This window comes from Equus przewalskii, chromosome 8 (genome assembly GCF_037783145.1).
Source record: "Equus przewalskii isolate Varuska chromosome 8, EquPr2, whole genome shotgun sequence".
Taxonomy (NCBI): domain Eukaryota; kingdom Metazoa; phylum Chordata; class Mammalia; order Perissodactyla; family Equidae; genus Equus; species Equus przewalskii.
This window is the reverse complement of record NC_091838.1, coordinates 14,835,490-14,850,062: the sequence shown is the minus strand read 5'-3', so window position 1 is coordinate 14,850,062 and position 14,573 is coordinate 14,835,490. Positions and strand designations below refer to the sequence as shown.

At 40.0% G+C, this 14,573-nt stretch overlaps 1 protein-coding gene across 31 annotated transcripts in view; it reads right to left on the bottom strand.

Moving 5' to 3' along the window:
• Positions 1 to 14,573, bottom strand: part of EYA1 (EYA transcriptional coactivator and phosphatase 1) — a 321,626-nt gene that overhangs the window by 17,855 nt on the left and 289,198 nt on the right. For all 31 annotated transcript variants that reach the window (XM_070630426.1, XM_070630435.1, XM_070630432.1 and 28 more), the window contains 4 exons: positions 1,962 to 2,020; positions 1,695 to 1,855; positions 586 to 700; positions 353 to 474 (listed from right to left, as the gene is read on the bottom strand). In XM_070630426.1, the coding sequence (XP_070486527.1) occupies positions 353 to 474; positions 586 to 700; positions 1,695 to 1,855; positions 1,962 to 2,020 (457 nt within the window). The remainder of the gene's footprint in view (positions 1 to 352; positions 475 to 585; positions 701 to 1,694; positions 1,856 to 1,961; positions 2,021 to 14,573) is intronic.

Here is a 14,573-nt window from a genome sequence, read left to right as displayed (position 1 = left end):
TTTGTGTAGCTCTGTATTATTGCTTATTTTAGCTTATAAGATTTTTGTTGATGTTGCCTAAAAGAATAAAAATAAGATGACAATTCAGAACTGACGCTAAGTTGACTATATCTAAAATGCATAGGTCTTAATATTAGCTAGTAAAGTAAAATTTTCTGAGTTTAACAACATGGATTATAACTTTATATTTCTCTGGATGTTTAAAGTGAATTTTGACAAGAAAATTGGTTAAATTATTCTACTAGTTTTCTGACATTTAGCATTCTGAAAGAAGGTCTTATTTACTGCCTTTCATTTTTATAAGGCTGAACGAGAAGGGTTGATCATTAAAAAAAAAAAAAAAGCGGCTCACCTATTTTCGTTGCGCTGTAAATATTTTCTATTGGAAATACGATTCCTAATCCATACAGCAGGACTTTGGCCAATGCTGGGATGAGCTGAGTAGTTGTTACTAAAATATTCACACAGTTCGTCCTATGAGAATAGAAAGGAAAGAAAATGTCGAGAAAGAACCTCCAAAATGGGCAAGCACGAGCAGAGCCCGTGTTCCAGCAAAGGCACCACGCTGTGACTCGGAGCGCTTACCGGGAGTGAATGAGTGTGAGTGCTTTGAGGGCCAGTGTCAACCAGGAGTCTGTCAGGGCTTCAATCTCGGCCCTCAGTTGCAGCCAGGCTTCCCTCTTGGCCGGACCAAGCAGACCTGTGAATTGAAAAAGCACATGATGAACAGTAGTTCATCCTTACCCATGCGTCCTCTCGACTTTATAAATCACAAACATTTAATACCACTAACACCACCCTCAAGCTTTACAGTACACTAAGTAATTTTTTCACATTATCGTTCATTTGACAACGATTTATTTAGTACTGTAAGGAACATCTACTGTTTGTGCACTCCTAGCATCCCTTGTTCTGGTTACAGAAGTCATCGCTTCTTTTTGGACAGCCTACTCGCACCCATTCCTCTAACCATGTAGTCTGGGCAGAGCCGACCCTACACTCAGGCTCCCAGGGTGGGTGTACGACCATGGCTTGACCAGCAAAAGTCAGTCTTGGAACGTTTGTGGAATCTATTGGGAAAAATGTTTTCCTAACCCCGTGAGCTGTTAAACTCGTAGAATACCAGCCTGGATCTACCGGTGGTCATCTCTGCCACCTTTTGGGAGGTACTGACCTAGAACGACTCCTATGCCAAGGAAAATACAGGCCAGAGATTCCTGATCGCATCACTCGAGCATCTGGATTTAGCCATGCTGGAAACCAACACCCCACCCCACCCCAAACGTTTCATTATTAAGTCAATATATTCCCTTTTATGCTAAAGCCATTTTCAACCACAATCAAAACCCAGGAGAAGGAGCTTTACAATTCATCTCAAGTCATTTGGGCAAGGGCTCTTAATCCCACTTTATCGGAAGGACAACTGAACGTCAGAGAGGTCAAGAAACTTACTCCAGGTCACACCACTCCTGCTAAGTCATGGAGCTGGGACTAGACCAGACTGGCCAGGACAGCTGGCTCTCGTCTAATATTTCTGTCACTTAATCACCGCAGAATAATCACTGGTTCAATGAAACTGCTTTAAAAAAAGCTATTATATCCAAAAAAGCGTGCTGCAAAAGTGTGTGGTACTTGGGGAACGTTATCTAGACCGTCTTAACTAACCCACCGAGATACTGGGGAGCATCACTTGCCTCCAACATTATTTTTGTAGGTGTTGTAGATCTCTTTTACTCGTCTGTAGCGAAAGGCCAACTTTCTCATCCAGTCCACACCGCCCCGCACACCGGTTGCCAAGCATAAATTAGCACTGGTGGCTGCAGCGGGAAAGCCATCTGTTCCAAAGTTATACGTGCTATTTAGACGCAAGAGAAGCCCACAGTTAACCAAACAGAAAGTTCATCTTAATTAGCCGAGCAATTCAACTATAAAACGGAGACAACCACATCACATTTGCTCACCTTAGGTCTTGCCCATTATCATCTGAAGAGACATCATCTATATGAACTTGGTCACATTCCTAAAACGTAATTAAAATGATACATGTTAATTTTCAAAAAGCAGCTACATTTTTTTTTGCAAAACCACACACAGCTATTAAAAAACCCCCACCACTTTAATTGGAGTGTTTTTCAACTACGTCAATCAGTAGGTGGCAGTCTTGTTAAATTGACATTTTTCCCTATTTCGGGTCTTCTTTTAATGTAGGAAAGGAGCAATGTCATTAACGACTACTGTTATTCCCCTTCAGAAAACACGTTTTTGTGTTTAGAAAGGAAAGTGATTGAAAACAATTAGCAGATGTGTTCCATAAACCTCAGGTACCTGAAGACATCATGCTGCTCCGAGCTGATTCAGTCAATGCCTAAGTATAACTGAAACCAGACATTTCGGTAAATGTAACATGCTAGAAAAATTAAACCTGATGCTAACTGCCAATGAAATTATGACCTCTGATTGCTGTTGAGCCACACAGCAACACAGCCTGAGGCCAGTGTGCTGAGGAGCCCAGACAAAAAATCTGTTACTGGTTTGCCATTGATTTGAGAGATGTAAGTTTTATTCTGTGTGCGCGCGCTCACGTGTATAGGAGGAAAAAACCATGGGAGACTCCAAAACCTAAATAAAAATAATCAAACCATGTGGTGGTTTTAATTTTTCTTTTTACTTTTTTACTCTTATTTTTTACTGTTTCACTATTATTACATATTCATTTTAAGTATTGGGTTTGTAGGTTTATTATAGAATAATGTTATTTGAACAGACTTGACTTTTAAATTCCAAACCATGTGTCAATTGTTTAGAATAGGAGATCCTAATGGTGGGCTAAAGCTTTATTGCACCGAGTTCATGTTTATGCACCTGTTTGCATGCGGGCACCTCTCCATCTTACAGCTGTGTGCCCAGCCCTTGGCATAGCTCTGGGAAGAGCAGGCATTCGATAAACATTTGTCGAACGAATCAAGGCATACCAAGTCAGAGATGGACAAGGTCTCCAGTCCAGAAACAAGTCACTCGCTCTTGGCATTCTTTACTATTTCACTCATGATGCTTTTTGCAGTCAGGCTCCAGATACCCCCGGGGCCTTTATTATGCTTATTTCCATTAAAAGTTTTAGTTAAAAAACATTATTAAAAGAAATTCCCAGCCATGCATCCTGTATTTTAAAAGGTTCTTTAGTCATAAAGCTCCGGTCATGTTTCCTATATAGTTAATTTTAGAAAATCAAGCCTATCCCTCTAGCGCTTAACATTCGATTCGTAACAAAGGTGACACACGTCAACCGCCACAGTAAGAGAAGGTGCATTTTCCTGGGGCCAGTTCCTTCTAAACAAATTCTTTTCTCTCCATGGATTTGTGAGGAAAGGAGCAGGAGATAGAAGTGGAAAGAAACTCAAACCAGCTGTTGCTTAACAGAATTAAAATCGTGACCCCCCCAACCTCTCCTCTAAAGCATCTATTTTCCAGGCAACCCTCGCCCAGCAAGCAGCAAGTTCCAAGGAGGAAAAGACTTTGACCTTGTAACCCGTCCTGCTCTCCCGAGGTCTATAACCTCAGATAAGAAAAAAGGAAAAGCCGGTCCGGGAGGCCTCACATGCCAACTGTGAATTTAACATTTTCAAAACAGGTCATTCCTGGAAAACGTGGTTGGGAACTTCTCAGAGTTATTAAATTAATCGTATTTTGGAAGATGAATGATTGTTGTGTTTTTTTTTTTCAACAACGTATGTATTCTGGGTTTAAAGAGTTACTAAATCATGAGTAGAAAATTCTGCCATTTATCTAGCCAGAAATAAAATTTTTACGCTCTTGGTAAATGACCTTTTTTTTTTAGGGTGCACAGTTAGCGTAGGAAACAAAACAAAAACTCAAAAAATGATACCAGCCTCCAAACTCCACCCCCCCCCCCAAAAAAAAACAAACGAAAAAAGCCATATACGACAATGGAGGATTTTTCTCTCTTGGGAGAAAGTACAGAGAGGAGGCGGAAACGACATACTAAAAAGGATTTAATTCAAGAAATCCAAGCTGACCTAGAGTCACTTGGTTAACTCTAGGGGTGGGAAGAATCCTTTGGAAAAGCAGAGTGTTAAGAGGTTTTTCTTAAACTGATGGGATGGTAAATCTCCATTACCAACAGAGAAGTCAGCTATCTTCTCTTGACTGTTAATGACTCCATTGTTCCTATTGTCCCTCCACATCCTGTATTTGTCGTCTCCTGCTAGCTTTAGTTAAGACGTTTTGCTCCCAGGCTGAGGCCCTCATCTGAAGCATTGTTCAACGTCTTGGGGAGCTCTAATTAAGTGTCAACAGCTTCAAGCTTTTACCTGCAGATCCCAGACTCACTTCACAGTGATTTGATTAAAGAGAAGTCTGGTGTGGTGGCAACAGAGAGAGCCTAGTTCTTTATCGCGAGAATTTTTATAGAATGACTTTAATGAAAATAGATTTAAACATCAAGAGCATTTTTTGAAGGGCCTAATTAGCACCTTTAGGAATAAAAGAGAAATCATTAAAATGTCTACGTAAAATGTGTTTTTGGAATTGTTGCTCATTTCACTTAACAATAGAAAAATACTATCTTGCATGAACTTTGAATGGATAAGATACATACCGAAGATTCATTACGTATAAGTCTTTGTATGAATTTACAAATAACGGTATAAATAAATGCTTTGGGAAATAAACTTTTTAAAAATTTTAATGAGAAGCTATAATATGACTATCTTGATGCTTACCTTTTAAAAACTTTGTCAAAGAATGGAGACTATTAAGATACTGGAATAACATTTCGCGGCAGAGCTGTGCAGTGTGTGCACTTGTGCTAAGTGTATTTACTCTTGAATTAGAAACTGCAGGTCCTTGCATTGTGATGTCCTTAAATTCTGTCTCCTCCAGGGCGATGAGACTCCCCTTCTCCCACTTTTCAGAAGCCATTAAGCTTTTTGCTTGTCTTCTTAAGAGCCTAAATTTAGGTTTTCATTTTTGCTTTCTGGACTTGGTTGTTTTTAGTTTCCAAATTTGTTTTAAACCCTGAAAATTAGATAACTGAGGGCAGGGAGCAGAAGGGACTCTGGACCCATTGAAACAACAACAGCAAAGTTTAAAACCCCCCTGGAAAAATCTGTAAACGCAGAAGAATGGAAGTCCCTCTATTTCCAGGTGCCAGAATATATTCCTAAAAACCCTAATTTGGTGCTTAATACAAAGAGTGCAGAACATATAGAATTCCATGGGAAAATAAGTTTCTATTCCAAAAGACTGAATGTGCTGAAATGTACTTTTGAAATAAACTTCCAAAAAGCATGTGATGGGGTTTTAACGAGTTCAAGTTATGACCGAATCCAAGTCTTGGGGCAGCCGTCACAGGTCCAGGAACCACCATGGCCAGTTCAGCCAGTTCAGCATATTTTATGTATTAAGCTGTCCTGTTGAGCCTTGAGATGCCCAAGGGACCCTAATGTGTATCGGTGTCTGGTCTGGGGCCTCAGCTGGGTAGGGGTAGCGACTCCCTCGACGCCTGGCAGATTCTGCACTCAACGCCCATCCGTGCTGGCTAATGGGTGCCTTAGCTGAGAAAGGTGGTCATTTATTCATTCATGTATCTGGTTATTTATTAAGGGGTTACTGTGTTCTAGGTACTGTTCTAGATGCTAAGGACATACCACTTAACAGACAAAAATCCTTCCTTACCCTCTTGGAACTAACGTTCTAGTAGGGGAGACACCCAAACAAGAAAACATGCAAAATGTATAATATGTTAGACTGTGATAAGTGCTACGGAGAAAAAAATACAGCAGGCAAGGAGATTACGCAATGCTGTGGGGGAGTCTGGGGAAACAACCTTGTGGGCAAAGGAAAGAACAAGCTCAAAGGCCCTGAGCAGGCGGGGGAAGAGTTGCATGGTTGCATGGGCTGGCAGGTGACAGCAAGGAGTTGGCTTTGCCTTGGAAGTAGCATCCAGTCACCAGTCCCTGCCCTCAAGGCACGTACAGTCAGCAGGAAAGACAGGAGTTAATTAACTGGCTACACAGGTGATTACAGTTGTGGTAAATGCTGCAGAACCTCCCCGGAATCTAAAGAGCATCCTCCCGCTGAATGGCTGAACTCTACTTAGTCCCAGGGGGCTGCAGAGGTCTGAAAAACTGAAATTACATTTTGCTGCATCAGGGAGGGACAGACAGCATGGCCCCTATTGCTTTTGTGATGAAAGCAATCAAATACACAGCTGAACGGTGGACTGCTAGAGAGAGTTCACAATCACTGAGCTGTGCTAACACAAAGAAAACAGTGCTTTTTTGGTCCCAGGCTGTCAATGCCGGCCTCCTACTTTGGAATGGCTGTGGGGTAGGGGTTGGGGAAGGTGGCACTTATTTGGCAAGTTGTCATTCTCTCTAGGAAATACCCCTGATTTTGAGATGCAAAGGAACTCTGTGGAGCTAGTGAGCAGCTCCGAGAAAAGTGAGAGGGAAGGCTCTGGAAGATACTACTCCTTTTACTCCCTAAATTACAGATGCAAGAATTGGTGTGGGAGCTGGAAGGGGATCAAGAGGTGGGCAAAGAGTTGTTTTTAGTTAATGGCTTTCCAAACGGATGTCAAAACCAGCAACATTTTTGCATAAAGGCTCAGTATCAAGTCAATACTGGATGAATATATAATTCATATTTTCATTTAACCAATTTTCATATATATCCACATAGCACAGACAGATTCGAAGGACGAGTCAGGCCAGTGTAGGCAAAGATGTGATTACCCCTCACTAGGAAAATTTTACAATTGATGATGGAACTTAGATATTGCTTTGATATATGGTCTACTGTTCCCACCCTGAGGTCAGTCCCTTTCTTTTAAGAGGTGCTGAAAGACCAGGGATACACCACCCTTGACACCTGTCACCAGAGTGTCCTAAACTGACACTTGGCATCTCTCCAAGAGTGGGTTTCTTTTTCCCCAAAGCAATGGCAAACTCCTTCAGTTGGAGTCCTTTCTCAAAATTCCGTGGAGTTCTGCAGAGGCAGGCACACGGTTTCTCTCACTCACACAGACTCCTATTTCTTGTTGAGTTGAATTAGTGTTATTTACAGTGAAAACAAAATAGTATTTTATGTTATAGCCACTTAACAGATATGAAAAATGAAGACAGAAAGGTTCCATAACGTAAGGTCAGTACTAAGACCCCCAATTCCCTGTTTCTTCCTAGGCTCCCTCAATTTCACATGACGCAGACAACTACCCACTCCATGTGTTGGCCATGACCTAGTTCCTTGTGGCCTTTCAGTGGTTTTCAGCTTAGGGGACTCCAGCTCCAACACATATCCTCCCCTCTGTCTGCCCCACTGCTAGCTGTGCCCAGTGTTTGTCACCACAGGCCCCTCATCTCACCACCAGGCCTTTAAATGATTGGCACTGCAGAGGGAAATGGTCCTGGAAGGAGAGCCATTGTGGTGAGTGGGTCTTTGCCAGGGGTGGAGGGTACAGAGCGTAATTGTAGGTGGTGAGAGCATAGGTGTCAGCATGACTTTGACACCGCATGTCCTAAGCAGGAGGTTTGAGGCCCAGGAACAAGGATTTGTCCACAGTCATGGTAGAGGAGTTGATGAGGGCAGACGGCAACGATTAGAGAGGCACAGAGTTGAGCCCACAGGTGCTAGTCTGCAAACCTCTGTTCTACATGACAGGCTCCTACAAGCATCTGTCAGACAAACATCACAAACCAAATGACCAAAGTTTACCCTCGCCTGGCTTCCCTTTATGTTCCATGGCCTGTGCTTCACAGAGGAGTAAAATAAATAAAATTAGCAAGCTTCAGTTACTACTGGCCCTCACCTCACAGACATCTAAGCACTTGTGGGGCTGGATTATAAAACGCTGTCATGGATGGCTGGGGAAAAGTGCCAGCGCATGAAGCAGCCGAATACCAGCTCTGGTCTTGGGAAGATGAAAAAAGCCACATGGGGTGTGACCTCACCGCCATGCGGCAAAGGCACATTCGCTTTCAGAACTCCGGTTGCACTGTTATCCTGCCTTTTTGGTCCCTTCTGTCATTATTCTTGGCATTGCAACTCAAGCGGACTTTTTTCAGATCCATCATCATCTCTGGCCTTCCAGGGCCGGGCCACAGACATGTTCTTTTGGACCAAGCCCCAGGAATAACTCAGATTTTGTACACGGGCTCATATGCAAAATATTAAGTTATGGCAGAATTTTTCTGCAAATATTTATTCTGCTTTGATACTGTAGTGGTTGTACTTTTCCCCCAAGCCTTTCACTTGTACCATAATTATGTAAAAATATACCATACCATTCAAGTTAGTTTAGGAAAATTAATAAAAAAAATTAAGACAGTTACAATGGGTCTTATTATCTGTGCCAAGCAAAGTGACGTAATAGCCAGCACACTGAGGCCCTATACCTCTGAACCTGACACTAGAAACACAAACTCCCAGTAAACCTGAAGTCTTTGAATAAACAGAGACTCCAAGATGACTTTGAGGCAGCCTGCATATTATGAAAGGGAACAATATGAAAATATTACAAATGTGTCTTTGCAGAAATTGAGTTACACAAGCCGGAATTCTGCTGATGGAGGCTAGATTTGCTCCATTTTCCAAATTTACCGTGAGAAAACTAACACCATACTGCCAACTAATTGTTTCAATACCTTCCTTCATAGAGTAAAAATGGTAGGAAAAAAAGAGTCACTAGAGAAGGAGCTATTTTCATTGTCTTTACATCGGTGTGCCTATTGAGACCAGCTGGCCTTGGCCAAGGCAGAGGAATTGGTCGTTGGGTTCCCTGTCCCCTCCTATCTCTCATTAAGCAATTACAGCCACTGCTCTGACCTCGCCACTGAACAACAGAGACACTTGCTGGATACCTCAGACATCTACGGGTTTCTAGAAAGAAGTTTTCCTTTCATTTGTCAACATGAAATTGTTTAGTTACACAGAGTACAGCAGTATTTCCAGTACTTTAGGGACAAACTAACACAAATTGTCTGAAAGCTTTATTTTGATAAGGGATCAGCAAGACAGCCCCTGTGGATTGGTGTACACTCCCCTCTTGCTTACAGGAATCTAAACCATACTGAAGGCATGACAGGGTGACCAGTATGTGAGTGACACAGATTTTCAGAGAATGATTTCCATAGCGGCCTTTGGAAATAACTCCGGACTCCCTAGATGTTTTTATAACTTCTTTGGAAAAATAAGGTAACGAAGGTCATCCCTAGAGATTCTCTGTGATTCAGAAGTTCTACGCAGGCGGAAGGGGTGGTGGATAAACAAGCCAGTTGACGGGGAAGACATGAAGGACCTTGCTTCTAATTCACTGACGATTAGATTCAGTACATCAGACTCTGGTTAGGAAATTCTGTCCATGAGTTAGCCAATTTGCAGGAGCCAGGTTTTTACTTGTATATTTCTCTCTGTATAAAGGAGACTGTCCAATCGACGTGCTGTGTATTTATACTTACTGAGGTGGAATAACATGATTGCAACGTGCTTTCTAAAGGTGTGTCAAAGCCCTCCCTGCACTCTCAAATGGATGTAATAAAGAGCTTAAGCGCTGCCGTGCCCTTGTGCCCATCATCGTGGACTGGCGGCAAGCCCGCAGTACAGGCCATGCAGGAAGGGAGGGGGTGCAGTTCACAGCCCCTCAAGTCTGGTGTTCGGCTGGCAGGACCTGTCATGCCTGTCTGGGGCGTACTCATGACCTTCCGATTGCCCTCGCTTTCCCACCACAGCGCTTCCTGCAGAAGAAAAGAGTGGGGCTTATCCACGGCTAAGACACAGGACATTAAGAACAAAGGGAGATTTTGAAATTTGCCTCATTCTGTTGGACAATTTTGGGAAATGCAAATTAAGGAATTAAAACATACTTGGACAAATTTATCTTTAAATTCCCACTCTAAACTATCTACTCAGCATAGCTGGGCGCCAATGCATATTAGAAGTCAGTATTTAAATATTCCTGTTTTGATAGGAACAGGAAGACACGACTAGAGAAGGCAATGGGGACAAAAACGCAGAATTTCAAATCTCAGAAAATGATAAGAGGAATTTTAACATCTATTTTTGGGATTTGTAATAAGATGCAACTTGTAGAGACACATGCTGCTAATAACTATTATTTCTTACTTAAAAAATGGTATTTTAATATATTTAATGTTACAATATCCTGTAGGGATTACCTAAATGAGGGAGATAGTTTACTAGAATTATGTTTACATTAAGTAGAGACGTAGGTACTTATATTCGAAACCCAAGATTTGAATTCCAGCAGTTTCGACACACGTAAGGTATTAGCTACTTCAATCAACCCAATATTTCAATCTGATTCTGTTTAGATAAACATTCAGAAAATATTTAGAGACTAAAATCTCTAGTGAAAGTACCTGAAGATGTCATATTGAGGCAAAAGATAAATTGAAGTGCTTAAGCTATGTATTCATATATGTACAAAGTTATGGTAAATGTTTAAGATCACAATAAAAATTTACAGCACTCTCAAGCTTATGATTAATAATAGTTAAAAGATGCAAATATCTTCTAATTTCCATATTTTCTTATAATATTCATTCCTTTTAAAACGTACTCATTAAAAGTAAGATGTCTTGATAATGTCACTTTAGCCTGTCACTCTGAGAATCCCAAAGGAAGTACATGAAGATAGCTCCTTCTTGGTGAGAAGGACAGTGTTAATAAATATGATATGTCAGTTCCACTTCGAGTGCCTTCTTTCTCCCCATGATTACCTTCTTTACCACATGATTATATTAAGTATATTTGTCTTTATTCATACTCTCAACCTTAGGGTGAGGAAAAGAAAGGCTTACTAATGAAAGCCAGAAAGAATTGAAAATAAGCTTTTAAAACAAAATAGGCTTATTTAAAATTGTTCCGCACTGTGTCTCTAAATGTAATGGATTAATTTAGTTGATAATTATGGCATATATTGCAGTTGATCTCATGATATTAGCACATCTTACTTTTTAAGAAGTTAAGCATACAGCGAATACCTAATATCTGACCCTACAAGATCCATCTTTTATTAAGTTACGTTTTGTGCAATGGCACAATGTATTTCAGTGCATTCTATACCCCTACCACATGATATTATACACAAATGGCTTATGCTTAAATCCACAGCTTCATTTACGGTTCAGCTAATAAAAGATAAGGCATTTTACAAATTTGCGTGGGAACCAGTGCAAATGTTATACATACATCTTCAAATACAAAGTGGGGCAGCGCATCAGTGTTTGATAAATTGTCACATTGTATTATACAATTCTACCACTAAAACATCATACATAGTTTTAATTGTATTGTGTAACTTAAAGTATTAAAAGATTAAAAGCTGACATTGTACAAAATAATAATTCAGAACCTCACAAAAAAGACAACTCAGCACATATCTAATATAAATGCCACTCTTTTGAATGTCAAGTCAGAAGCACTCCTAAGAACAAGTCTTTGATTTACAGCTGAAGTGATTTCCCAGTTTTCAATGGGTTTGCTCGTCATTCTGCAAACATAATTTGTCACTGGCAACAGTGTTCTTTGTAACTCCTGTTGCCTTTCTTTTAGATCTATTATTCCTGCTGAGAGTGTCTACTAAAGAAGAATTTTTCATAGTGACACCAACTCTAGTCTTGCTGTGAATAATCACATTCTCATAAAAATCATTCTTTTTATTGCAAGCTTGCTGCCAGAAGCATGGAAAAATATCCAAACCAGGAAACCTTTCATCCTTTGCTGTAATCACCTTCCTTTAACCCTCACTGCCACCTGAAGAAAATGAATCGCATACCAATTGATTCACAAAGCATTTAACTAGAGGTTTTAATTTACAGACAATATTTCCTTTTTGATCACATGAAAACAATGAACTATAAGCGGTAAAATTAAATAGGTCGTGTTTTAAGAGAGGTTTTTTTCTGGAGCAATTTTCCACTGTAAAATTAAATATTTGCAACAAATATAAGTTCGTTTATCACCACTCCACCTCTATCAATTTATCATTATTTAACTGTAAACCATATGTCAATACAGTTTTTAAAGAAATATTTTAATGTAATTGGCCTTTTAAGTGTCTCTTTTTTTTGTGGGGGCGGGAAGTGAAACTTGAAAAGAGATCAATTTATCAATTTTAGTTAACATATCATACAACCAGGTGATTTTATAATAGGAAGAAATACTCAATTTTGTATAAAAGAACGTGTAGCTCAGAAAAGCAGTCTTAGTTAATAAGTTAAAATTCTCCAAGCCGATTTCCTCTGCATTCTAATTATTACTGACTCTAGAGAGAAAAGTATGCAGAACCGGACAGAGGCACTTAAAAAAAAAATAGGTTCCCTGTGAGCTGCAGGAAGGTGCCATTGTCACCTTCCCTCACTGTCAGCCCCTGGCTGGGGAGTGAGGACCGCTGGGAGGCACTTTCTTACTCAAAAAGTTCTCTTTCTTCCGAGTATCAGTGGGCCTGAAATTCTATTCTTTGAAATCATCCCTTTTGAATCTTCTTTTATATGACAAAGACTTCAGGGAAGAGTAAATTATTTAAGGTCTATTACTTTGGTGTGAACTGTTCCACCTGATAAATTTCCTCCAGGATAGGGAGCTCTGGTGTGCCCCAAACCCTTGGATGTCAGTAGGAGAGGGGGAGAAAGAGTGGGTGCCTGAAGGGAAAATTAAGGAAAAATTTTGTTCATACTCATATTCTCACTCCCTATAAAACCACTCCGTTTCCCATGAATTAAATATTTAAAGTGACAAATAATCACGTTCTGGTTGTTTATGTACTATTCAGGAAAACACGATATTATATACCACCAATGTAGCATTAATATATGTTTATATATTAACTTTAGAAATATCTCTAGTTATAAGGTACACACTGTATTCTTTCATTCATTTTTTCATGATTCAACTAATAATGACTGACCAGCTACATACATACCTGGAACCAAGCTCACAAAAATCAGTGAGATGCAGATGTGGCCAGAAAGGTTTTATCAACCCAGGGAGGGCTGGAGGGAGAGGGTACAGGTGAGTATCACTATAATCTCTCAGGGAAGGAACTAGAAAGTTTGCATAGTTGTGAGAATGGAAAATGGAATTTGTCATGCGTCCAGCCCTTCTCCTGCCAACCCATCCTGTGCACCACCTTTAGATACATTTTTATCAAGTAGGTTTTGCTCTACCAGGAAATACAATTTCCAACGTGGAGTGTAAGCTTCTTGGGGGCAGGTAATACATTTCACTTCTGTTTCTGTCTCTCTCTGCCTTTTAACCAGGAGGTGATCAATAGATGCAAAATTAAATTGGAAACAATATATATTCCAATGCAAACGAGCATTCAGGGCCTCTATAACGAGCCTTAACCTTGCCTATCCAATGCCATTTCTGTCTGTCTGTCCCTCCCATCCCATCACAGGTCACAAGCTCCTGCCAGGCTAGTCTCAATCAGCCTGGCCTCCACTCCCCTCTTTCCCCAGACAATAGCTGTGTCTATTACTTGCTGGAATGCCTTCTCTCTCCTTTCTCTTCTGTCAAGGCGATGTTCCCTTGCTAAGTTTTTGACTTCTTTCTTTCTCAACTCCTGATGAATGCTCTGTAACCCACTGTCTGAATAACAGTAGCGACAATTTTTAAGAGCCTACTATGTGTCAGGCGCGGTGCCCACATGTATTACATATTCTTTCCAATCCTCCCAAAGGCTCTACATTTGATGGATAAGGAAATTAAGACTTACACAGATAACTTGCGTATCCCACCAGATAATAAACTCTTTGAAGGAAGAGAGAACTTTTGTCTTTTTCTCCCTATTTATTTCTTAAATAGGAGTCTAATTCTGCCTATTTATTTTCTCTGTGGACCAAGCACATATATGATACTGAATGAAACCTTCCAGATTATCTGATTGACAGAATTTAACATGAAAGAATGGATGACCCAACCAGAAGTTAATTGAAAATATTATTGCATTTTGTCATTGCAGTGTTAAAAAAGTTAGTAATTTTATGGCAATAAATTATTTTATCTGATTATAAAATAATATATACTCATGTAGAAAATCCGTGCAAAACAGAAAACCATATAAAAGAGATACACTTCAATTCCATCCCTCAGAAGTAAGCACTGTCAACATTCCTCATCATCCTTCCTGCCTTCCCAATCAATGAATTGTCCAAAGTTCCTCATCTTCTTCACAAAGCTTACATTTTAGTAGGGGATACACACCAAAAAAACAGATAAAAGGATACATGTTTTGTAGCTACTTTCCCTTTCATTCAACAATATGTAAAAAACATCTTTTTATATCAATTAATCATCTTTATTATCTTTTAAATTTCTGTATACTATTCCATTTTATGCATATTTCATATTTCTTTTAACCACGCAATGGCTGATGGTTCCCAGTATTTTCTTGGACTGTTAACTTTAGCAGGCCAACAACTGTCAATCCTCCTTACAATTCTATTTTAAGCATCTAAAATCACGCCTGGTGCATAGTATAGTCATCACTTAATAAATGTTTAAATGAATGACCATTGTGATGAACACGCTTG